The following is a 27128-nucleotide window of genomic DNA, read 5'->3' as shown; positions in this document are numbered from 1 at the left end:
GGGTGACTTCTTCCTAGGTATGTGGCCAAGAAAGGTGTACTTTAAAAAGGTGTCTATATCTTGAGATAATAAGGTATCTTGAGATCTATCGGAGATGTCTTTCAACTGTGTTAAGGAATTTGAAAAACCTTTTAGGACATTCCACTATCCAAGCAGGTATATATAATTGTTCTCAAGGGCTCCATAATTGGGTGAAATTTAGCCATCACAGAAGATCTGCTTACTAACCAGCAAAGATATGCTATGCTACAGTGGTTATGATGTCTTTCTAAGCCATGTTTCGACTGGATTGTGTCCTTCCAGAAATTCCTCATCTTATGATATCTCTCCAGCTTCAGCTGCTTCAGAATTATTTTTTTGACAGAGGGCGCTGTGTGCAGCGTCGTCGAGTCGGTGTCCCTGGAGGGCCTCCGTTCAACGTCATCATCAGTATAAGTAGCGCACACAGTGCCCATTGGCTTCAGTTCTGTTTTTCCGAGCTAACGCTTCCAGTGAAATACGGCGCGCTTCAGTGAAATAGTGATCTCGGTTGGAAAATGTCTTCTTCGCAGACTGCATCGATGCCCAAGTTGGGCTTTAAAGGAATATTGCGCTCAAAAATATTATTGTCCCAACAGATGGGCAATAATGAAAAACATGCATTAAACATTTTAATGAAAGGTCCTATGTAAACTTTTGAGCAAACAAGGGTCAAAGAGTTTACATGGGAGCATCCATTTTGCCATTTCAGGCAGCCTCCTCAGCTCATGTTATGCTCTGCCCTGACGGCACTAAACAAGCAGCAAAAGCCCCCTACTGGGAGCATTTGCTTACTGCAGCCAGAGCAAAGCTGTACATGAGCTTGGGAGGCTGTCTTCACTTTCATTTTACGTTTTCGGTGCTCCCCAAGCCCAGGGAAGCACAGAAAACATAAAATGAAAGGCAAAAAGCAAAGGCGCAGCAATTATAATTACAACGTTGTTGTATTTGTGATTGCTGTGGTCGGAAAAGTAAAACAAACTGCAGCATTTACAAATAAATCAATGTATTTCTGACTGCATTGGCTTTCGCTTGGAGTCTCCTGGACTCCTCCGGGTCGGGGGAGTCCAGGAGACTCAAAGTGAAAGCTGCCGCAGTCAGAAATACAACTTTGTTGTATTTCTAAATGCTGCGGTTTTCTTTCTACGTTTCTAGGGCTCCGGGAAACATAGAAAGAAAACCGTAGCATATTTATATACATCAACGTTGTATTTAGGTTTGCTGTGGCGTCAGCTTTGAGTCTCCTGGGCTCCCCCGACCAGGGTCAGGCGAGCCCAGGAGACTCAAAGCTGAAGCCACAGCAAACATAAATACGTTATAAATATTGCGGTTTTCTTTCTAAGTTAGAAAGCAAACCGCAGCATTTATTTTGTCGTGCTTTTAAAAAAGAAGGACATTTAAACCACTTACAAGCTTGGGTTAACCTCTGCTCTCCGGCAAGAATGAAGAAAAAGCCACTGCTGGTAGCTTTTGTTTATTACAGCTGGCTGGCTTTTGCTTCATTAGTGCCGCAAGTCCAGAAATTAACACAAGCACAGGAGGCTCATCCATGTCACAAAATGGATGCCTCCTAGTGCTTTAAATCTGTGACTTTGAGCATCATTTGCTCTAAAGTTTACATAGGAACTTTCTTAATGAATGTTTTTTATATATATTTTTGATGATGGCCCATCTTTTGAGCCAATAACATTTTTGATGCCACTATTCCTTTAAGAAGTGTCAGGACTGCGGGTCGAAAAATTTCGATCACCGACCCCCACCGCTTATGTCTGTGGTGTCTGGGCCCCGGGAACCGTAACGCTGACTGTGGCTCCTGTCACGCGATGACCGAGAAAGTTCTCAGGGAGCGTAAAGGTAAACTGGCGGTGGGGAGGTTATCGTAGAAGTCGCCTTCGAAGAGGACAGAAAAGACCAATGAGATAAGGTATTCTTCCAGACGCATAAAATCTAAAAGGTCTCTATCAAGAAGTCGACCTTGACCCCCTCGAAGGACAAGCAGAAGAGCCATGCCCCAGTCACTCAGCATAAGGACGACAAGGGGAAGTCGAAGACTAAATCTTCAAAACCGAGCTTAAATCCAGTTTTACATCGAGAAAGTTCTCGATCTGACATAAAATCGTTGAGGGCTTCGACGAGTCGGGAACCTAGCCGATTTAGGATTTCGAAAAAGTACAAGATGTCGAAAACCTCAACACCTTCGCTGACCCCCTCCGCATCGGAAGAGTCGACACCGAAGTCAACGCCGACTAAACCGGCACCGATTTCGAAGCCATCGTCGATGCCTGCTAAGACATTGTCGAATCCATTAGTAGTACAAGACAAGGTTTACAAGCCTTTAACAAAAAAATACTATTTTAAGTCTGTCAGCCATGAGGAGGGACCTCCGTCTGATGACAATACACCACCTTTTGGTCTATAGTTAGGCACCCCTAATGTGCCAGAGGAACTAATATCCGATGAGTCCAAGCTCAGATTTATACGATAATCTCCAGTCAGCCAGTGGGTCGCATACCGCGCCAGAGTTAGTTTGGCAGGCCAGACCCCACTGAGAATGCTAACTCATACAGGAAACATATGGGAAAGGTTACTGAATTTATGGGATGGAGTAGGCCCACTCCATCTTTTGAGTAAGATGATATGACCGACATCTTGGACCAGGGTCCTCAGAACGACCCAATTTTACCTTTTCCCATGGCGTTACAAAAAAGGGTCTCCGCAAATTGGCAGACCCCAGAAACTGCAGTAAATAAAATCTATGCAAGGAAGTACAGACCATCCAGCAGTGACCCGGAGTATCTCACCAAGCATCCCACACCAGAAAGTGTGGTTGTTCAGGCGGCTACGTCTACCAGCTTACCTATCCATCCCTCCTGACAGGGATAATAAGAGAGTGGATACCTGGGAGCGAAAAGTTTTCACTGTGGGTAGTATGGCTTTGAAGTCGACTAATGTGACTTGCACATTATCAAGATTTACGTTTACCCTGTGGGACTGTGTTGCTATGGCGGCTGAACACATTCTGGAAGGAGAAAAAGAGACTGCTTCCTGGGAATCATTAAGGATGGTAAGGAGGCAATAGGTGAATGTCTCCAGTCGGGGTTGGATACTGCAGACAGCATCAGCAGATCCATGGTGGCTAGTACAGTGTTACGCAGATGTGTGGTTGAGGAAGTCGGGGTTTCCACTCAACATGCCCTTTGTCGCTTGAGACTGGTTGGCAGCAAAGCGGATGAGAGTTTGGAAAAGCTGCAGAAGCGGCGGCTAAATCCGTTAGCGCCACCATTAGACAGCCTCAACAACCCAATGCGGGCTCATCTTCCTGGATGGGCAAGTCCTTTCAATTCTACTCCTCAACTGGAAGAGGAATAGGACATGCAGGTCAGAGGATTCCCTCGTGGTGGATAAGGGAGAGGTGCTTCAGCTGCATCTAAACCACTCTGAGGCCTTAACTCAAGACACCAGTGGGAGGCAGACTCTCAGCATCTGAACGAATGGCGGGGCATTTCTTCAGATGCTTGGGCATTGGAAACTGTGACCCAAGGTTATGTTATGTTAATGCATTTATAAAGCGCACCTGGTACCCTAGGGCTGAGGACGCGGACTGACACACAGAAAACATAATAAAACAGAGGATGAGACAGCGCTCAGAGGGATAATAGGCAGAGGCACGATACCTCTCTAGGCAAAGAGCAGGGTCTACAGCTGCTTCTTGAACAATTCTGTCGAGGCTATCGTTCTTAGCGTGGGTGAGAGGGCATTCCAGGCGATTGGAGCAGCATCTTCAAATGATCCCTGTCTTGCTTTATTAGAATTACTACGTGGGACTATTGGTATTATCTGATCTTAATGTCCTAGCGTTATCTTTCAGGGCAAGGACTTCCTTCAGATAGGATGGCATTTGACCCATGATACATTTAAACAAAACTCTTGCTCCGATCGGTAGCCAGTGGAGGCTTTCTTCTAGCTTCAGAGACATGATCTCTTTTACTAAGGCCCTTCACTACTCTCACCCCTCCATTCTGGATCACCTGGAGGCGTTGGATCTCTGCCTGTGGGATGCCCTCTGCCTGTGGGATGCCCACTAGTAGGCTGTACCCATAATCCAATTTAGATCCACTAATAGCCCTTGGCAGGGTTTCTGAGTTTTTTTTCGGAGATAAGAGGGCATAGGTGGCGGAAAAGTTTGATGAAATATGAGGATGAGGAAATAAGACTATTCACCTGGGCCTTCATATTCATATGTTTGTCCATGTACACACCTACAGTCTTAACCTTGTTCAAGACCTCAATGACACAATTATCCAGATTGAAACTCTTGTAACTGACCCCCAGTTTATCCAATTTACTGGGAGAGCCCACCAGAAGAAATTTGGTTTTGGCACTATTCAAGGCCAGCCCATTAGAGACCATCCAGTTTTGGATATTTAGATAGATTTTATTGATGAATGCTTCATCTTTTTGATGTATGCCCAAAATAGGTATAGCACATTGCATATCATCTGCATAATTAGCGAATATGATCCCCTCCTCTTCCAACATACTGTCTTCCTTTTCACAAAAGGCCTCCGGATCATCCACTGGGACCAACTTTCAGAATTCCAGATCTGCTTGTTGTACCGGAAATGTTGACCCTGCTAGAGAAACATCGAGTTGTAGCGGAAAGGAACAAGGGTTGGTATTCCCCATACTTTCTGATCCCCAAAAAGGACAGAGGATTGAGACCCATCTTGGACTTAAGAAACTTGCACACGTTCCTCAGGAAGGACAAGTTCAAGATGGTTACCCTTTCCAAGATCCTTCCGGCTCTCCAACTCCAAGACTGGTTGGTATCACTGGCCCTTCAGGATGCTTACTTTCATGTGCCAATCTATCTCAAGCACATAAAATACTTTAGGTTCTGGGTTGGCAGTTCTCATTATCAATTTCGAGTTCTGCCATTTGGGCTGACCTCCGCCCCAAGGGTTTTCACCAAGTTAATGGCAGTGGAGGCAGCGAGAGGGGGGGATTCAAGTCTACCCCTATCTGGATGATTGGTTGATCAGGGCCTGCTCACCCGAGCAGGCCCGGGAACATCTCAGCGTAACCTGCCACTTGCTCCACACACTGGGCTTCTCCCTCAATTACAAGAAGTCCCACATGATACCATCCCAAAGACTCAAATTTATTGAAGCAGTCTCGGATACTTCCTCGGGAAAAGCCTCGCCCAAGGTGAGAGCTCAACACATTCTGCAGATGGTTACCAAATTCCAGAGTGCTAAGCATTTTCTGGCCTTCGATTTTCCGAGGTTGCTTGGTCTCATGGCATCCTGCATTTTCCTGGTGCCAGAGGCTCGCCTGAGAATGAGATCCCTCCAATGGGCTCTCAGCACTCAGTGTTCTCAGACAGAATGTCAGACCACCTGCAAGTTCCGAACTGAGTTGCTCAGGACCTTCTGTGGGGGGCTTGCAAAGACAACATTCTCAAGGGAGAATCTTTTTGGCAGCCATGGCCGGAGATAATTGTAGTGACGGACGCCTCACTCACGGGGTGGTGAGCCCACACCAACGATCTGACAATCAGGATCATTGGTCTCCATCGGAGTATAAACTACATATCAATCTTTTGGAGTCAAGGGCAAACAGACTAGTGCTCAAGGCCTTCCTGCCATCTGTACGGGGAAAGAATGTCCTCATAATGACGGACGACACAGTGGCCATGTACTATCTCAACAAGTAGGCGGTGTAGGGTGACTACCACTGTGCAGAGAGGCAATGCAGCTCTGGTTCTGGGCAATACAAGAAGGAATCTCGGTCGGCAGTTCACCTAGCCGGAGAGCAGATCACAGCAGTGGATGCTCTGAGCAGGCAGAGCACAGTCTCCACGAGTGGGAACTAGCTCAGGAAGTTCTTCAAGAGATCTTAACCCTTTGGAGAATCCCTCAAGTGGATCTGTTCGCGACCAGTGTCAACTGGAAGTGCAAACTGTTTTGCTCAAGGGAATTTCCTCCAAGAGGAGCTCTAGCTGACGCACTCATAGTGGACTGAGAGTTTCCACTCCTGTACGAGTTTCTTTCAGTCCCCGTCATTCCTGATGTGATGAGGTTGAGAAAGTTTGGAAAATACATGACCCCAATTGCTCCAGATTGGGCCAGGAGTACATAGTCAGCCTACAGGGATAGTTTGATGCAGTACCAATTAACCTTGCATGCACAACTTTGATGTACAGCTTCAATGAAAGAATGGCTGCGGTATCTTTTTGCAAATCTTGACGCATTCAGTCACACTAGGTTGAATGTAAGCAAACAAAAAACATTTTAGTCTTTTCTGCTAGTGTAATTGTTATCCAATATAATGCTTGGTTATATAATAAAATGTTGGCCCACTTTCCTACGGATTTACAAATGACAAACTTGTAAAAGGACTCTGCTGCTCCATTATGTTGCCATTTCTTGCATGCAATCAAGAAGAGTCAAATATGGGAATAACAAAGCAATAGGATTTTGCAGAAAACTGCAGCCTGTTTCCAAGTTCTCATGTGCTAGCTGAAAGAAAGATCTCCAAATAATTGTTAAAAAAATTTCTGATGTACAAGTGCTGTACTATAGGCACATCAAGTGTGGTTTGAACCAGCAGTTCACAACCTTGAAAAGATAACTATTGGGTATTGCAAGCTGCCACGAAAACAAAAGGTCCCGGCAGTAAGGCAGTTTGCACTATGTAAATAAGGTAACTAGTTTGTACTTAGTGTGCACAGAAAATGTGTTGTTACAATTCAACGCAGCACATATGAGACATTTCCAACCCCCCCCCCTCCAAAAACACATGGACACACACCCTTCCAGAAAATTCACTTTAATCCATCCCTTTCAATTAAACCATGGCAGTTTTCAAATAACCTATCCTCTTTTAGCAAGGTCATAAGGAGGATGAACTCCAGTTCCAAGCCTTCCTAAAAGAGCATTCTCAATCCCTTCAAATGCCGAAACTTAAAGAAACTGAGATGGCACCAATGGCAATTCTATCAATTTCTACAGATAAGGGCTGTATCGGCCACTTTTACTCCCTGAAAATACTCCCAACAAAAAATAGGAAACGGACACGTAGATCCTTATGCACCTAATTGCTCTCCCAAACAGCTCTATGGATATGTTTGGACCATTACCACAGGAAGAAACTATCACAGCCTGATCGGAAGAGGGAAACATGTATCTTGTAATGTGCATTAATAGTTATGTGCAAAGAAATAATATAATAATATTTCCATTTAAAACATTTTTACTCCCTTATAAAATACTCCCATTGGGAATTGGACGTATATTTTTACTCCCTAAAAAATCATTTTACTCCAAACTTTAAAAAAAATGAGTAAAATACTCCCACTTCCAAATCTTATCTGGAGCGCATATCCTATCCATCCTGGCTACATTGCGCACTATGGCTGCTGAGTCTTTCTGGTCCTATTGTCTTTATCTGTAATGTTTAACACTCTGAACAACAACGCAATGCAAGACTGATTTGCCATTCCAAGGGCAGTTCCCATTCTTCCTCTGACAGGAAATTCAGAGTAGTCACCAACAAATGCACAGCGAGACTGGCCACAGTTGAATGCGGTGGTCCAAGCAATATCCATTACCCCTTATGTTGCTGAACCTTTGTATCTAGCCTCATGGCATCTCCTCAGACCTTCAGAAATAAGGTTTAGAAAAACAGGATGATAGGCTACACAAGCAATCACAAAGGCAAATAAGTACCCCGTTAGAGAGACTGGAAAGAAATGAGAACTAACGGAATGCCAAGAAGTAGTTGCCTCAAAGTAATCAATCCTGCATTCCAGGCTTAATACTCAAAAGCCTAATGCTCCAAACCCATCTTAGAACATTTGAGACCTTGGAGTCAGCAACTGAGCGAAAACCAAGGTGTAAGTGCTGGGGTCCATCATCGACAAGCACCTCAACCTTGATTGGAAAAGAAATACACCTTTGCTCTACTGCACTTCATCGTCAAATTAAAATAGTGCTTTTCCCAAACCAATCCTAAAAAGGTACCATAGCTACCTACATCAACCAATGCATAACTATGACAAAAGCATTAACATCAGTGTTTAGTTCAACATCCAAACCATTCAGATGAAGCAGCCCCTGAATTTTTGAGTAGTAACTGCCATCACAGCCCTCCTGCACTGGTACACAAGGTTCCCCTACTATAAGCTTAAAAATCACAAACTCTCGGGGATGGGCTCTGCAAATCAGAAAAACTAAATCACTCAGCTTCGATTTAGAAGATTCACCCTTAATAGGTAGTCCTCAGTTAGATGACCAAAATCATGGAAATGCTCTTTCCCCACCGACCTAATTGCAATCTCAACTCTATATATAGTTTACTAGTAATTCTAAAGTCCTTAATATTCACCAGCCTTACTATTTTTGCTATCCCCATCTTATATCTGCACTCATTCATCCTTGCAGCCAAAACCTAACTAGCAGTTTCAACAGTATAACATGCCCAAACTGAGCTCAGTACAACTTAGTCCAACCCCAAATGCCACCCCCACAGCCAAACCCAAACAAATTGCTTGACTGAATTACTGTAGATTGATACCACACAATACCTTCCAAACTATCCAGAGTTGGTGGCTGTAGCTTCCAGGTCAAAGCAGCTCAACTATGGAACTCCCTACCATCCACCTTGCGGACAGATCAACCATACCCCACTTTCCGACACAACCTCATAAGGTGGATTCAAAGACGTGGACAAATAAAAGTCTACTAACTGCCCTGACCTACTCTGCACATCCTTCCACTGTTTGTATTTTTGCACACACCTACCTCTCAGCATTTACCGCCTGTCTGAGCAGGACTGTAACTACTTGTACCATTACTTTATGCCTTTGTATATATTTCTGTCTCCATATTTGCCCTGTGTTTCTGTAACTAAGCTGTAAATTGTCATATGCAATGCGCCCGGTTACCCTTGGGTCTGGTGCGCAATATAAGTAATAAAACAAACAAACAAAACTTCAATGCATCTCTCTGCACTACTCCCATAATCTCCCCTCTCCCTTGATCTGCCAGTCATGCAATTTGACAGCATATTAAATGAACCTTAAACAATCGCAACACAACTTTCCCCTGCTGGCCGAAATATAATAAAAGCAGCATGATGTAGATCAGTTATGTGGCATCCTAGTGAGAAAAATTAACCTTCATACAATTCACATTTTTGTATCACGTATGTGTCGCATATCATCTAGAATCATACAATGCAATGTACAATGTCGCTAATGGCTCACCAGCATGATTGCATCCACTGCTTTCAATCTAATCCACTTGAATAGAGTTATCCAAAGCTCCGCAGAACATACACCGAATGCAGCCAGAACACACACGTATGGAGTCCACAGGTACTTCATGCTGGAAATACATTACACATGAATTAGAAGGTGATGGGTGACGAATTGGTCAAACATGTCAAACACATCTAGGCTGACTACTGCAACAGCTTCTTTCACACAAATGCTTTTACACAGCTTTAAATAAATACCAAAGTATTTGCACTTAAAGACAAGTCACATAATGATTAGGGTACAGTTATTGTTCCCAACATGATAAACATGTATGCATATATAATAAATAGATAGAAGTAAACATACAAAATAATATATTATAGGTTGATGACCGTGATGTGCAGTTATGGTCAAGTTGGACTCCCCACAGGAAGACACTTTGGGTGTCACAACTATGGGGCTCATTGATGAATCTTCACAAAACAAATACAGACCAGGTTTAGTGTAGCTTCGCTTTGGGGGGAATAAAGTTACTCAGGCAGCTTCAAAACAGAATTTCCATTCAATCTGCAGAGATAGACATTTGCTCTTACCTAAAGAAAGCACCTCTTCACAGATTTGTGCCAAACCTTTGCATGGAGTAGGAGTCTAGTCCCAAATATGTACTTTTGTAAATCTGGTTCAAATAAGGTTTCTTTTAAAAGTGCTCAAAAGTAGCAAAAAAAAGAAAATGGACCTTTATCGGAGTTTGCCCAGTTTTATCCACAGATCCATATGTAGCCATTTGGCTACCCTACTGGCTACTCTCGGTCTGGGTCCGTGCCATTCTTCTGGGGACACACTGGGTCCACAGACCCAGCAAGGGTAAACCGGACTGGCTCTCTAAAAGTGAATCAATTCAGCTGGGGTCAGGTGCAAAATATTTTTGGGGGGAGCACCATTGTGGAATGCTGACTTTTCATGAGGTCTGGCTGGACCGTGCCCTCGCCAAAAAAAGAAATAAAATAAAAAGAATGTTAAAAAAATATATACTGTAGTCCTGCGGTCACGATTGCACCAGTGTCATGTGGTAGGACACTTTCTGCCCAGAAAGAGGTACAATAGTGCATGAGAATCCATTTCATGTCAGTGTTCCACTTTTCCCCTAAACCCAACAACAAGTAAGCAAAGCTGTCCTAGGCCTGTACAGAAACTGATAGAAAATAATGTCTTAGATGCTACATTTAAGATGCCTAGAAGTTAGTTACTATGTGCTCAAAACTTTATGCTATAAAAAGTGCTTACTGAAAAGCCTTAGATGCTGAAAGGTAACCGAATGAGTTTGCTTTACCTTTGCAATACATCCTCTAAATGTGATATTTGCCTTCAAGAGTTTATTCTTCATTCTATACTTAGTTCTGCATAGAATTCTGAAACGTGTTGGGTGAACACAACCAGAAGAAGAAAAACACATTTTTTTATTCCTGCCAAAAGGGATTTTACAGTAGCTCTCAAAAGAAGCTATGTAATGTGTCCTTGTACTTTATACAGAGAAGAAACAAGTTGTCGGTGATAAACAGAACGATGGCACTAATCACCAACAGCATCTTTCTACGCACAAAATAAGTGCATTCGTCACCTAGTCGGAGACAAGACAAGGCAGTTTCATTTGCGTCAGAGATATGCCATTTAAAATTGGGAATGGTTTAAGAAAGTTGAAGTTGGTGACCAACTTGTAAGATCGGGGGTGTAACAATTAATATTGTTCTACATCATAACTTAAGAGGCAGGATTTCAAAAGTCCCTGCTTCATTTGATTTCATTAGGAATACCAGTATCAGAGGGATGTGATGTGTAAGTAGATTGCTGTGGGGGGGTGGGGGGGTTCCATCAAAAAGGATATGGGATACAATACTCACCGTAATCGTATTTCTGATGCTTGTATCTGCTTAGATTCACACGCTGTGCATTGGGCGACATCTAGTGGAAGCTGCAGAGTATTACAGTTGTTTTCAAAATTCGAAAAGGGACGTCGACAGGGCCTGCCACTAATACTATCCCTAGTGTGACGTCCACTGTACCCAAGACCCCTCACGCGTGTAGTTCCCTCAGATTGTTATTTTTCCTGACATGAGGTAGCATGAGGTGTAGCGTGAATACAGTTGTATCCAAGCAGATACTTATCAGACAACCTCATAGGTATCCATGCGCCTTCTCTCTGAGGGGAAGGGTGGGTCGCATGTGAACCTAAGCAGATACAAGCATCAGAAATACGATTACAGTGAGTAATGTATCCCTTCTGAGGCTTGTGGAATCTGCTTAGATCACAAACTGTGCATAGATTAGCGAGCAGTGGAAGAAGGAGGAGGAGGTGGGATGTGAGAAGGTTCATGAGCAAATAAATGTCTTGGAACCGCTTGTCCCACTTGTGTATCTGTTTTGGAATGTGTGTCAATGCAGTAGTGCTGAGTGAAAGTATGTACGGAGCTCCATGTAGCTGCCTTGCAAATACTATCCAAGGGGACATTTGCAATGAAAGGCAGAGTGGCTCCAGTACCTCTCGTGGAGTGAGCCCTGGGCGATAAAGCCAGTGTTTTATCTGATAGGGAACAGCACAGTTGGATACATCGGACTATCCACCTAGAGATGGCATTCTTAGAGATGCGGTCACCTTCTCTGCCTGGTGCTATGGAGACAAAAAATGGATCCGTTTTTCTTAGCAGTCTGGTCCTGTCTACGTAGTAGAGGACCTCTCTCCTCACATCTAGTGTGTGGAGTTTTACCTCAGCTGAGCTGTTGGGTTCCTGGAAGAAAGCCAGTAGCTCAATTGACTGTTTTACATGAAATTTGGAGATGAATTTAGGTGAGAACGTAAAACCAGCTTGTCTTTGTGTAAAACAAAGAAAGGATCCTGTACTGACAATGCTTGGATTTCACAAACCCTTCTTATGGAAGAGATAGCCACTAAGAAGGCAGTCTTATAAGTCAGGTGTTTGAGACTAGACTTGTGCATAGGCTCGAAAGGGGGTCCCATGAGCTTAGCGAGTACCACATTGAGGTCCCATCCTGGCGGCGGGTTAGAAATTGGAGGGTGTAGCCTTTTTACCCCCTCCATAAATGCTTTGATGACTGGTACTTTCCACCATGCGACCTTGTTATGAAAGGTCGTGTAGGCCGATAAGGCCGTCGGGTGGACTTTTAGGGAGTTAAACACTAACCCCGCATCTAGCAAATGGAACAAATAAGTTAGAATGTGTGGAGTACATTCTATGGGATTGACCACATTACAAATCTTCTCCATTTGTCAAAGTAACAGTGCCTAGTGTTTGGTTTTCTTGATTCTTTCGAGATATCCATGCATCTCTGTGGCAGGTTGAGATGGCCGAACTCTATGACCTCAGCAGCCATGCTGCCAAGTTCATTGAGTGTTGCTGCGGGTGCACTGTTAGTCCCTCGTGCTGGCTGAGTAGGTTGTACTGGCACGGGAATTTGATGGGATTGCACATCGCCAGTTTGCGCAGATGTGGATAGCATGGTTGTCTTGCCCACATAGGAGCAACTAGGATAAGCGTCATCGGTTCCTTGTGGATCTTGTTTACCACCTTCCTCATGAGGTGTTGGGGGGGGGGGGGAAGCGTAAGCAAATTTCCCTGACCAGTTCATCCATAGGGTGTTCCCCTTGGAGCCCGGCTGGGGGAACCTGGACGCGAAGTCTGGGCATTGACTGTTTTCGCTTGTGGCGAATAAGTCTATATTTGGGGAACCCTATTGAGAGAAGAGGTGTTCTACGACCCCTTTGTGTAGACGCCATTGTGTTCTCTGGTAGGGGATCTCTGCTCAACGAGTCTGCTAGAGTGTTGAGTTCCCCTGGAACATGTGATGAAAGGAACATTCTGTGAGTGCCCATATGCAGATTTGCTGTGCAAGTTTGGACAGATATGGAGAACGTGTACCCCCTTGTTTGTTGATATAAAACGTCACTGTAGTGTTGTCTGTTAAATGGGGTTCGAATGCCCAAAGGGCTTTGCATACTGCCAGAAGTTCCAGCACATTGATTTGTTCCTGAGCTACAGTGTGAGGCCACAGACCTTGATCTTTGTGGTGAAGGTAGTGAGCCCCCCACCCTGCCAGTGAGGCGTCTGTTGTGACAACTGCCTGCACCTCTGGATCGTAAAAAGGTTTCCCTTTTGTTAGATTCTCTCTTGTCCACCAGCGAAGATTTCGTACAAGTGTTGGCGAAACGACCACTAGATCATCCCACTGACCACTTGTCTGAGACCACTGTTTCGCCAACCACTCCTGCATGGGTCGCATGCGCAGGCGCGCGTGAGGAACCAGGTAAATACAAGATGCCATCATGCCTATTAAACTCATAGTTTTGCGCACCCTTATCTGGCGGCCAGCCTGACAATGAGGTATTTTAACACATTTTGTACTCCTTCCTCTGACGGAAAGACTAACCCCTCCTCTGTGTTTAAGACAGCTCCTAGGAACTGTTTTGAAGTGCTTGGCACTAGGCTTGACTCTTTCTCATTGATTGAGAAGCCCAATTGAAAGAGGAGGTTGATTGTTCTCTGAATGTTTTGTCTGCAAATCCGGGGTTATTCCCCTGTTATGAGCCAGTCATCCAGGTAAGGGTACACTGGGATTGCCTCCCTGCGCAGGTGCGCTGCCACCACCGCCGGTACCTTTGTGAATACCCTTAGAGCCGAGGCTATTCCAAAGGGCAGCACCTTGAATTGGTAGTTCTTGTTCGCCATCTTGAAACGCAAGAATCTTCTGTGTGCTGGGAACATAAAATAGACATCTTTCATATCCATTGTTGCCATGTAATCTCCCTTTTTTAGAAGAGGGATTACCTCTAGTAGCGTAGTCATGCAGAACCTTTGTGGCTTGACATACTTGTTTGCAGGGTGCAAATCTAATACTGGGCGCATCGTGAGATCTTTCTTTGGCACAAGGAAGTAAGTTGAATAAATACCCCCGTTTACCTGGTTGGCTGGGACCACTTCTATGGCGTCCTTTAATAGAAGTGTGGTTATTTCTTCAAAAAGGATCCACTCATGTTCTTCCGAGTGGACTTTCTGTCGTGGGGGGTGGTTGCGGGGACGCTGAAGTAATTTTATACAGTATCCCCCTGCTACTGAAGACAGCACCCATCTGTCTGAGGTGATTCCCTCCTATGCGTGGGTGAAGTTGGAAATGCGACCTCCTACTGGAGAAGCATGGGAGGGCACCTGGAGCGGAATATCCCTTGCTGTGAGGTGGTGCGCCACCTCGAGCAGGGCCTCTGCCCCAACCACGACCTCTGCGTTGTCCTCTTAGATAGCCTTGGAAGGATTTGCCCTAATTATTTCCCCAGGAGGAACTTTGGCCACGATTGTAGCTGGATCCTCGTTGAGAATTTTGGCCTTGAAAACGGAGTAAATTACCGTTCCCTCTCGGTCCAGAAGGTTTGTTAGTGAGTTGACCTAATGATTTAAGAGTGTCATACTCATCATTTGCTATTTTAAGTGCGTCTTCAACGGCTTTACCGGAGAGCACGTTGGGTTCCACTGGCATGTTTATGAGAGTGGCCTGAGTTTCCGGTCTAAACCCTGACTGGTGCAGCCATGCATTCCTCTTAATAACGGTCCCCTCTGTAATTACTCTACCGGTATTGTCTGCCGCGTCTGAGATTTAAGGAGGCAGCTAGACACCACCCTCCCATCTGCAGGCACTTGTGCTAGTTGTGATCTGAGTGGCTCTGGGGCAGACTAAAGTAAAGCAGACATCTCCTCCTACTTGTGGCAGTTATAACTAGCCAAGAGTGTTGTATTATTCGCTATCCGGGTTTGATATGCCGCAGAGGATGCAACCTTTCTGCCCATGGCATAGATCCTTTTGCTCTTCTTATCTGGTGGAGCCTCGGAGGACGCAAGGGGAGTGCCTGCTCTCTTTCTAGTCGTGGTCACAACTAAGGAGTCTGGTTTTAATTGCCCTCTAATATATAATGGATCTGATGAGACGGGTCTGAATAATTTCTCCACACATGGGTTTACAGCCCGTGTATGATTAGGGGCTTCTAAGGATGGCTGAATCCTTCGTTGCACTGATTTCAGTAGCGGGATAAATTCAGCCACTGTCTTTTTGTCCCCCAGGATTTGCTCTGCAAAGTCTCTATCCTCCTGTACCTCCTGTGTGTCGATCTGAAAGTGTTCAGCCGCCTTGGCTAATACTTAATTGAGGAGAGGTTGGTTATCAATGGGGCAATCGACCACTGGAGTGTCTTGGTTAAGAGGGGACTCTATGGAGTACATGTTAGCCTCTTGGTCCGCTTCTGGATCCTCGTCATCCCCATAATAAGGGTCCTCTGCATCCTCATCAATAAGTTGAGGGTCAGATGCCTCTATAAAGGAGAGATCTTGTTGGTCTGATTCAGGGTCATATAGATCTATGACTGTACTCTGAAAAGGTACATTTGAACAAGATTTCTTAGAAGGGGTTGAGTAGGTACCGCAGTGGTCTTTCAACCAGAGGGGGCTGAGGTTGGGGGTATTGAGTGGAAACTCTGAAAATAATCAGGGTGTTTCTTGTAAAAATTTGCCATGAAGGTCATTCTTCTCATTACTCTGTTGATATCTTGAGAAGACCATTCTTTAGAAGTAGGAATGACTACAGACCGGGGGGGGGTAAGTCCTAAATCCTCATCAGTGGGAGGTACCACATTAGGCCTAGAATCCTTATGTTTTTCTATGGGCCTGGATTTTTCCGTTTGAGGTGTCTTCTCCCTTGGAGGGCTCTTGTCCTTATGAGGGGTCTTGGAGGTCTTTTTTTGGTGTTTCCCCACCCCCTGGGTCCCAGGAGTGTTTTACGGACGTCTTGGGGCCTGTCCCCCTATCCGACGCCGAGCGTCAAATCTCTGTTGAGGGTAAGGAAGAGATCTCGTCTGCAGACGACCGACCTTCGGAGGTATTTTTTCGAGTGACACCTTTGCCGTCTTTTGACGGTAGAGCCTGGTCCTGTGGCGACCTCGATCAAGATTACCCAGAGTACTGGGATTCAGTGGACCTTTCCCTTGGTGTCGATCGTTGTCGATCACTCGACCCATGTGTCGAGTCTTGACTTTGGCTTGTGTGTTTAGTGGTGCAAGTTTTTGTAGCGTTGCTGCCGCTGGGTGTAGTCCCCACAACATGGCCGCCGGCCTGTCCTAGGGGGCCGGGGATCTGCGCTTGAGTAGCTGAAGCTACTCCGTTGCCCCTCGCCGTCCGAGAGGAGAGCGTCTCTGCCATCGCTGAAGGCGCCTTCCACCTCCATGGCCTTGAGCTGCCTGGCGTAGTGGGCCCAGAGTTTCGTGGAGTGGACCATTAACGTCTTTGGCTGGAACGGCTTGCACTTTCAACAAGACGTTTCGGCGTGGTCTCTTGGAAGACACAGCTTACAAACTAAGTATTTGTCTAACCATGGAAATTTGCGGTTACACTTTGGGCAACATTTAAAGAGTATTTTCCATGATGATATCTTAGGATTATGGCAGCTGGGCAAACAAAGTGTAAGAAGGGGAGTATATGCATCCTAAAATGGCCTCCCCCTTCTATCCCTACTGTCTGGGCCGAGGCCCGTGGCGGCCTTCCAAGGCCGAACGGTCGGTCGCGGTGGTCTCCGACGGGCAGTCTTTCTGTCTTCCCCAGCACAGTGATTCGGAGGTCGGTGAAAAGATTGAAAGAATATGTTAATTGTGAAAAGTCAATGGCTTTGCGCCAAAAGGAACTCCGCTATAAGCATCCGTCTAGTATGGCAGAAAAAAACAATCTGAGGGACCTACACGCGTGAGAGATCATGGGTACAATGGACGTCACACTAGGGCTAGTATTACTGGCACGCCCTGTCGACGTCCTTTTGAGTTTTGAAAACAACAACTAATACTCCACAGCTTCCACTAGATGTCGGCCTATGCACAGCATGTGATCTAAGCAGATTCCACAAGCCTCAGAAATTATATATATATATATATATATATATATATATATATATATAAACAAGCCTTCTTTAGATAGACTGGCAAGCTGAATGATTGAGAAGCTGACCCGATGACTGTCCTGATGCGGTGTAGCTGAAGAAGTGAACACTCTGCCATGCTGGAACAGGATATCTATTGACAGGGAATGTTCTTGCTTGAATTAAAAGTAGGAATTCAATAAGTTGCTGGGTGATAGCCTTACTTGAAATGGAAATGCTGTAACCTTTCAATCAGCTTTCACTGTTGCTATTGTATTCCATTCTGGAATTGCATTCTAGCATTACATATTTGCATAATGTCTTGTATCATTGCATTTTGTTTAGTACATTTCTGAAAGAGTAGTATTTACCATCTGTAATCATTGTTCATACCTTTGTGTTCTTAAAGAGAATTATTATTTAGCAATGTATTCTATTGCAATACAAGATTGCATTTCTCTAGCATTGAGAGAAGGATGCATAGTTTTGTTTTAGTTCACCTTAGGATAGGAAGCAAACAGCATTTTGTGGGTGTCCTGGTTACTGAATTTGGTATCGTTTGATTTTGGCATTTCATAGAGAAATTGTCGCTTGCCCATTGGTGGCATCATGAACGGAGCAGTTATTGGTTGTTGATGATTTGAAAGGTGTTTTACTTTCACCACCTGCTCATAACAGAAACATGATTTGTGAGTTATACGCTGTGAACGGATTAATCAAGAATTTTTACTTAAAGTAGTAAGCTGAGATTAGTATTTTTTAAATAAAATGTAATCATACAGATTAATGGTAATTGCATTCATTTGGGACCATGTTATGCCAATATGCTATGCCATTCACTATGTTTAATTTCTGTTTTGTTCTGTTCATGAAAAGCACAGTTTATGAGGTAACACAAGGTGATCATATTTAAGGTAAAAAAAAAAAATGAAATTCAGCAATCACATTTTGAGCAAGTCGACCTTAACAATGCGCCCCCTGTTGCACAACGTACGACCAAAATGACATCACAGATTACATCATTGGTGACATCATACATGACATCAGGAAGGAAATCAATTACATCAAATGTGACAATACTGATTAAGAATGTAGAATATTTTAGTTGACCTCTTGATACATTTATTACACTTAATAACATGACATGGAACAATATACTGCTAAAGAAGTATGATAGGATTACGTGTGGTGCATTCATATGAGGTACAACTTAAAAACTTTAAAATAAAAATATGTAACGTTATACACATTTTTTCAATTGAATGTATTAGTAAGCAATAACAATACTTAATTGCACAGAAAGTACCTGATTCTGGCAAATCTTTTTCAGGTATTGCAAACATAATATAATAAATATATGTTGTAGTAAAAAAAAGTAAAATTAAGAAGTAGAAACAGGTTTAATAGTGTTATGGAAATATTCAAAGTTCACATTTAAATTTACAATTCTCACTGTAATAACATTACATGAACACATTCTTTTCTAAATGATGGGTTTTATAAAATATAATCAAGTACATGAGAAAGTACGTGCCTGTGTGCTTTGTGATAGTATATAATATGAAAAGAAATCAGTTATTTATGCTACATAATTGTATACCGCACATTACATTTAAAGAAACAGGGGCAGAATACATTGTAATGTGCAAGTATGAAATATGTACATATGTTATATTAAAGACAGTTATTTAAAATTGTAATTAATCAAACCAGTGATGTCATGCATTATGCAATTAGTGACACCATCAGTGATTTAGTGTATGATGTAATCAGTGATGTCAACATTGAGGTCATCACTGTGGTAATACGGTACGCAACAGAGGGTGCATAGTTAACGTTGACTTTCTCGAAATGAGATAGATTAAAAGCAACAAAACCCCTGAAATTCTGCTATCACCTTAACTCTCTCTTAACCAAGGTTTTTTTTCCACTGAATGTCAAAGGTTTTGTAGCAACGTATTTCACGCTGAATCTCATCACCTTAACTCTCTCCTAACTAAACGTTTTTCACTGAATCTCAGGGGTTTTATTAGACTATTGTTTCTTGGGGGCCAACTAGCCATGGCATTCGGCCGTGGCCACTGTACATGTTGCACCAATATTTTTTTTTGGGATCCACTAACCACGGCTTTTGGCCATGGCCACTGCACATTTTGCATGGATAGGTTTCTTTGGGGCCCACTAGCCATTTTCTTAGGCACAGATACACATTACCCCCTGTCTAGGGGATATGAACACTGCAGGTGTAAAATTAGTTTTTTTCCCACTCCCCAATCCTGTGGGATTCCCCCGATAATGACAACAAACTGCACATACAGCAGCAATGAACTACCCATGCCAGCGGGAATTCCCCGGAATTAACCCGATAATGCTTGTAAAACCCAAACTCTTCCCTGTCCTCACAGTAGCTCACCAAGTGCCTCCTCCTCTTTCCATGTTCCCCCCACTTCCCTAAATTGCTTCCCCCCCCGACCTTTACCCCCATCAATGTTTGCTTCAAGTGGCAACTTTTTGGCTCGGAGGTGGAGTTGATTGAAAGGAACAAGTTACTTACCTGTAACTGTTGTTCTCCAGCATGGGTCTGGCATGGATTCACATGCTCATGAATATTCCCCGTCGTCAGGCTGGGAATCCTCGGTAAAGAAAAATCAGTATCAGTTTCGTTTCTGATCTGTCTTTCGTAGTAGTAACCAATCACTGATCTCTGCGTCATACTGACCACAGCCAATGACTGCCATCTCCCTAAACCCCGCCTCTGGCAGCCATCTTCAGATTTGGCAGCACGTGAAGTGGCAGTATGACCAAGTGAAGAGCCGCAGAGGGGTAGGCGGGAGGGTTCGCATGTGAATCCATGCCAGACCCATGCTGGAGAACAACATTTACAGGTAAGTAACTTGTTCCTTCTCCAGCATGGGTCTGGCATGGATTCACATGCTCATGAATATAAGAATACATAGCAGTACACACATGCACAACCACGGGAGGTGGCAAAAGGCTCAAAATTAAGCAATACAACAACTCAACATTAAGCATCTCTTGCCTCCTCACCAGGCTCACCTTAAGCGAACAGGTTGCGCAGCACTGCTTGGCCGACCCTGGATGACTCCCTGGAATCCCGATCGACGCAGTAGAATCTCGTGAAGGTGTGCGTCGACCTCCACGTAGCAGCCCTACAGATGTCCAGCAGGGGCACACCAGATAGGAACGCCGTAGTAGCAGCGATCGCTCTGGTCGAATGGGCTCTCGGACGGCCTGGCAGCGGTCGGTTAGCCAACCGGTGGCAGTGCATGATGCAGCCGGAGAGCCATCTGGAAATAGAAGACTTCGAGAGAGCCTTCCCTTGATTTACAGGTCCAAAGTTCACAAACGGCTGTGATGTCCTCCGAAAACTCTTCGTGCGGTCCACATAGAATTTCAGCGCTCTAGCCACATCCAGCGAGTGCAAAGTCCTCTCGGCCGGCGACGAAGGAGACGGGAAGAAAACAGGTAACACCAGGGGCTCGTTAAGATGGAAGTCCGACGGCTCCTTGGGCATAAAGGAGGGGTGCGTCCTAAGCACCACCCTCGAGGCATGGAAAGTCAAGTACGGTGCTTTGCAGGATAGGGCCTGGATCTCTCCCACTCGTCGTGCGGAGGTAATGGCCACCAGGAATGCAGTCTTCCACGACACAAACTTCATCGGTGCGGAGTGCATCAGCTCGAATGGGGGCCCCATGAGCCTGGTCAGCACCACGTTAAGTTCCCACGCCGGGGCCGCGGCCTTCACCGGCAGGAACGACCGGAACAGTCCTTTCATAAACTCTTACCAGTCGATAGGACCACAGGGACGTCCGTCCTGTGGTTCTGGTATATCTGGAGATCGCCGCCAGATGAATCTTAATGGAGGCATGGGCTAGCCCAGCCTTTGCCAGCGATAGCAGGTATGGCAGCACTTGAGGGGCCGTAATCCGTAGGGGGTTGATCTTCTGTGCTCGGCACCAGATAGAGAACCTCTTCCACTTGTGACCGTAGCATTTGAGAGTCAAGGACGCCCTAGCCTTTGCAAGAACCTCTCTGCAGTCGGCCGGTATATCGTACCCTCCAAACTCTAGCGCTGCAGGAGCCAAGCCTGCAGGTTCAGCGACACCGGGTCGTGGTGGAAGATGGCGCCTCCTTCTCTGGAGAGAAGATCCGCGTCCGCCAACAGCTTGATGGGTGGGGACGTTGACAAGTCCAGAAGGTCCGGGAACCAGATCTGCCTCGGCCACGCCGGTGCGACGAGGATCTTCCTGCACCGGGACCTCTTGAGCTGGTTGATGAATCGAAGCAGCAACGGCAACGGAGGGAACGCATACAGGTATAGGCCGTCCCAGGGGAACGAGAACGCATCGCCCATGCTTCTCGGCTGGGGAAACCTGCTGGTGAACCTCTGGCACTTCGAGTTCGTCGCTGTTGCGAACAGGTCGATTTGGGCTTTGCCCCATCGTCGGAAGAGTTGATCCACCTGATCCTGGCGCAGCTCCCACTCGTGACACGCGCGCAGCTCCCTGCTGAGCGAGTCGGCGATGGTGTTTCTTTCTCCTGCCAGGTGGAAGGGAACCAGGAACATCCCCTGGGCGACCGCCCAGTGCCACAGATCCTGTGCCTCCTTGGATCGGGCTGGGGCTCTGGTGCCTCCCTGCTTCCGTATGTAAAACATTGTCGTGGTGTTGTCCGTGAAGATCCGCACCACCTTGCCCTTGAGCGACGGGAGGAACGATTTGAGAGCCCAGAACACGGCTCAGAGTTCCAGGGTGTTGATGTGCAGGAGCTTCTCCTCCGGGCCAGAGGCCTCTTGCGTGGAGATCTCCGGTGTGGGCGCCCCAACCCTCCAGGGAAGCGTCCGTCGTCACTGTCTCCTGGTACGCCGGCGTCTGAAAGTCCTTGCCCGCCGTGAGGTGCGCTCGAACGCCACACCACTGAATCGCCCGCCGGAACACCTCGTTGAGGGGGACCCTGTCTTCGAAGGTGCCCGTCGCCTGCATCCAACGGGCGTCGAGAAATTCTTTAGTCTTGAGTAGTCTGCAGAGGCGCACCAGGGAGATGCAAGAGGACATCATCCCCAGGAGGGACTTGATGCACCTCACCCTGGCCACGTCCGGGGCTAGCAGGCGCTGCACTTTGCCCAGAATGGTCTTCGTCTGTTCTTCCGACGGTGCCGCCAGGCGCCTCACTGTATCGAGCTTCGCTCCCAGAAACAGGGCCACCTGCGACGGCACCAGGTGGGACTTTGGGTAATTTATTGCGAATCCCAGGTCTGTGAGTAGCTGGACGGTCCTCGCAGTGTGTTCGGCGGCGAGTTCCCTCGTCCTTGAGCGGATGAGCCAGTCGTCCAGGTAGGGGTAGACGTGCCGCCACAGGTGTTAGGTACTTGGTAAAGACCCTGGGGACCGACTTCAATCCGAAAGGCAGTGCTCTGAATTGGTAGTGGCGTCCCTGGACGACGAACCTGAGGAACTTTCGGTGACTTTTGAGGATGGGAACGTGGAAGTATGCATCCTCCAGGTCCAGCGACGACAGAAAGTCGCCTTCCTCCAGCTGTCCCAGCACGTGCTGGAGGGTGACCATCCTGAACTTTTGTGACCTGATGTATTTCTTCAAACGACAAAGGTCCAGGGTGGGGCGCCAGCCGGCCGTCTTCTTCCTGACGAGGAAGTACCTTGAGTACACCCGGAGGCTCTTCGGGACGTGCTCGATGGCGCCTTTCCTGAGCATCGCCCGTACTTCCAACAGCAGTTGCGGGACGCGATTTTCCTTCCTGGCCACAGGTGGAACGTGAGGGCACTTCTTCAGGAATTCGATAGAGTGTCCTCTTGCCATGGTATCCAGCACCCAACGGTCGGTGGAGATGGACTTCCACACGCCGATGAACTTCGTCAGCCGGCCTCCCACCGGGGTGCTTCGGTGGGGGCCAGAGGCCACGGCCGGTTCAGTCCTGCTTGGAGGTGGTGGCCTTGCCGCCCTGGCCACCTTGCCGATGGCGGCGAGGCGCTCCCTGCTTGCCGCGACCCCTGTAGGCCTCCTGAGACGAGGAGCGTGCCGCCTGGCGGTCGGACGACGAGCCACCGCTGGATCCCTTGGAGGCCCCTTGAAGGCCCCCTGTCTGCCTCCGGAGCTCCGAAAGGACCGTCGTTGCTGAAGGGCTCCTAGGGCGCGGGCCGTCTCCGTGTCCGTCTTTATGGCTTGGAGGGATTCGTCCACCGCCTTCCCGAACAAGTTGCTGCCGTCGAACGGCATGTCCAACACCCTGTTCTGGACGTCCTGACGGAAGTCGGTCGCCCGGAGCCAACCCCGTTGTCGTAGGCAAACTCTGTTGCCCAGCTGGCGGAACCCGGTATCGGCAATATCGGTTGCCACCGTTATGGCGTGGTCCGACGCCACCTCGCCTTCTTGATTTCCAGGGCCTCGGACCTCTTGTCGTCCGGTAGGAAGTCCAATATGGGGGGGCCAGCTTAAACCAGAGCTCCCTGTCGTAACGGGCCACGATCGCCAGGGCGTTGGCCGCTCTGATCGTCGTCGCCGCCGACAAAATGACCCGTCGCCCCATGGCGTCCAACTTCCTTCCCTCGCCGTCCGGAGGGGAATTCGACGTTGAGGCTCCTGACCCCGCCGCTTTCTTCTTCGCCGAGTCTGGCGTTGGCTGGGCCCTGAGGCACAGGGGAGCGGTCTCGGGGACCCGGTACTTCTTCTCGTACCGGTCCCGTTTGGCTGGTGCCGTGGAGGGGTTCTTGAGTACCGACAGGTCCTCCTCCCAGATGTCATCGATTAGAGGCACCGCGATGACAGTCTTCCTCTTGGCCTCCTGGCGCCGATAGAGGAAACCTTCCTTTTTCTGCTCCTCCGGGCAGAGCTGGAACAATTCGGATGCCCTGGCGAGCATGGCGTGGAATGAGCCAATCCCATAGGGCGGAGAGGCCCGTGCGAGGGAGACCCGTCGTCGTCGCCCTCAGAACCCGTCGTCGAGCCCACCCCACCGTCATCTCCCGACTCGTGGGAGGATGAGGAGGGAACTGCAGGCCTTACGGGGGCGAGCGGAGGAGAGGGTTGGGTCCTCTGTTTGTTCTGAGGACTTCCCGACGGGCCAGGTTGCGGGTCCTCCGGCCTGGGCCGTGGTAATCTCGTCCTTATCTCAGAGCATAAGGACTGGATCGCAAACAAAATGGCCGCCGAGCTATCCTGAGGCCTAGGTTCCAGCTGCGCCGGAAGGGAAGGCTGCTCTTCCTCGCCATCGTCGTCTTCCTCGGTTATCTCCCGAGGATCTTCCTTGCGGGATTGAACCTTCTCGAATTGGACTTCGAGATTCCTCACGACCTCGGTCAGTTCCCTCTCCGAGGCTGACTCCGAGCTCGAGGAGGCTACCGTGCCCCTCCACCCCTTTTTTCCATCACGGGGGCCATGACGATGGGCTGAAAAGAGGATTCCCTCCTTGGTGGCAGGGAAACTCTAGTCCCGGAGGCAGTCTCCGCTGGCGGGGTCTCTGCCGACTTGGCCAGAGTCGCTGCGATCGCCTCGATAGAGGCCTTTGCCTGCTGGCTAGGGGCCTTCACCACCTTAGGTGCGTCCTGGGCCTTCTCCTTAGGCGGAGGGGCGACGCCTCTCTCCCCCTCTACCGAGATCGGACGGGGCTTCTCCCGAAGCTTACCCGGGGTCTCGGACTTCCTCTTCCCCGAACCGGAGCGCTGGCTCGTGGTTGACGGTGCCGGGGAAGGTGCGCACTGCCTGGCGACCGAAGAGCCCGACCTTTCGGCGCTCCCGGAGCCAGCGGACTTGCAGCGCTTGGCCTGGTGTTGGGCCCCCGTCGCCGGGGCGCCCGCACAGGACTTAGAAGCCCGATCGGACCCTTTCTTCTTCTTCTTCTCACCCGTTGAGCCCTTCTCCAACCAGCTGGCGAGACGGGATCGACGGTCCCTCATGGTCCGCTCCGACAAGTTCTTGCAGAACTGGCAGTCCTTCTCTACATGAGTCTTGTCCCCATGAAGACAGTAGAGGCATTGCGAATGTTCGTCCTCCTTAAACACATTCTGCAGCCCGCATCCAGGGCAGCTGCGAAACAGCTTAGGTCCGGGTGACGAACTCGCGTCCTGGGCCATCTTGAAGTAGGCCGCAAATCTTCTGGAATCCTCCAAGAGGTTGATTCGACGAAATCTTCACCCTTGAAGGGCGTAGGAAAATCCTGCAACGGGTACCCGTTAACGGAAGTAGAAACGGTGGAGCTTGAGGCTCGATTAACCGAAAAAAAGTGAAAATTCACCTGAAAAAGCGCGAAACGCGCAGCAAAAGCTCGAGAGCTAAGCACGAGGACTCCCAACACTTGAACGTGCGGTAAAAATCTGAAGATGGCAGTCATTGGCTGTGGTCAGTATGACGCAGAGATCAGTGATTGGTTACTACTACGAAAGACAGATCGTAAACGAAACTGATACTGATTTTTCTTTACCGAGGATTCCCAGCCTGACAGGGAATATTCATGAGCATGTGAATCCATGCCAGACCCCATGCTGGAGAATGAGAGTTATTTCAAGGTTTGAGGTTTTGCTGCGTTAAATCGTATCACCTTAACTCTCTCTTAACAAATTGTTTTCCACTGAATTTCAAGTGTTTTAATATGCCTTAGTTGCCTCAGGGCCCACTCATTTCTTTCTTTTTTTTATGTAGACACTTATATAGCGCCTTAGTACAGCAGACAAACAGGCACATATACAAGACAAAAAATACATCAACAAATAACTATACAAGTAGAAAACACAGACGACCATAAATAGCAACAAAAAAATATAACAGCCTGAATAAAATACAGTAAAACTATCATAAAAGGGGACATAAAACACCCATCATGAACTTGTACTAAGAACACATGGGGCATTACATTTCAAAAATAAAATTAAAATACATTTGCAGATGCAGATGACAAATGTTCGCCAACACTGCCAAGTAACTGACCCATAGTAATAAAATAACCAATCATTAAATTTAAAACACCGACATGGTGCAGCAAGCAGGTTCAAAGCTCTACCACATACCTAAAACAATTATAAAACCCCTCAATTATCAACCGCAATATTAATATTTTAAGAAACGTTTGTCAGATTTTTGCCTATACTTAAAAACTAAGGAAGGTTGCTTCGCCCACAACCCACTACTATGCAGCGTCTATTAGGGGAGCACCATCTATCAACTTGTACCCTTTGAAGGCCTGATTATAATGCAGTTTTATAGCCCCATGCACTACTTTATGATGTAGCCAAGCTAGCACATTATTTCTCAAGGCCTCTCTTGGCTCATTTCTTACAGGTTTCTCCACATTAGTGATGATTATGTTTCTTTTATCCAAAACAAAATCTCTTGAATTATCAGCAATAATAGGCTTCTGCGCTTTAGCCAAGTAAATATCCCTTATAGTAGATAAGAGCCAGATGTTCTGTGTGTCATATTTGCAGATCTAACAAGAGATTGATGAGAAAACACAGAACCCCCACAGGATTCTGCTACAACGGTCAGTGGAGCTGACATGAACAATGAGGTAGTTGGGTTACTGTCTGATACTTTCTTCACTAACCGTCTTGATACTGCCATCTTCTTCCAGGACTGTTTGACTGTATTTAGCCCCTGTTCCTAGCTTTACTTTGATCAATCCTTGCTCCAGGGATTCGAGCCACGGAGGGGACCCATTTAAATTACAAAACGGATTAAGGTTAGATAACATACAATCATTGGCAAGTTGCCAGTTAGCTGGGTCAATCATTTTACAGTCCATCATAACCTGTGCTGGCAGAGCACTCTGAGAACTTTGGGAGGGATTTAGGAGGAACTATACCCACCTCTTTCGTTAGAGGTGGTGGGGAAGGACACAGTTGCATCTATAACATCTATGTAG

The 27128-nt window shown here is 46.9% G+C and overlaps 1 protein-coding gene across 3 annotated transcripts in view; it reads right to left on the bottom strand.

Annotated features, from left to right (window-relative positions):
• Positions 1-27128, bottom strand: part of DPY19L4 (dpy-19 like 4) — a 1351687-nt gene that overhangs the window by 505782 nt on the left and 818777 nt on the right. For all 3 annotated transcript variants that reach the window (XM_069621372.1, XM_069621373.1, XM_069621374.1), the window contains one exon: positions 9287-9407. In XM_069621372.1, coding sequence (XP_069477473.1) covers positions 9287-9407 — 121 coding nt within the window. The remainder of the gene's footprint in view (positions 1-9286; positions 9408-27128) is intronic.

Source organism: Ambystoma mexicanum, chromosome 5q (assembly GCF_040938575.1).
Source record: "Ambystoma mexicanum isolate Mex_15411 chromosome 5q, UKY_AmexF1_1, whole genome shotgun sequence".
Lineage (NCBI taxonomy): Eukaryota > Metazoa > Chordata > Amphibia > Caudata > Ambystomatidae > Ambystoma > Ambystoma mexicanum.
Note: the sequence above shows the minus strand (reverse complement) of the source record. Positions and strands in the feature narration are given on the sequence as shown.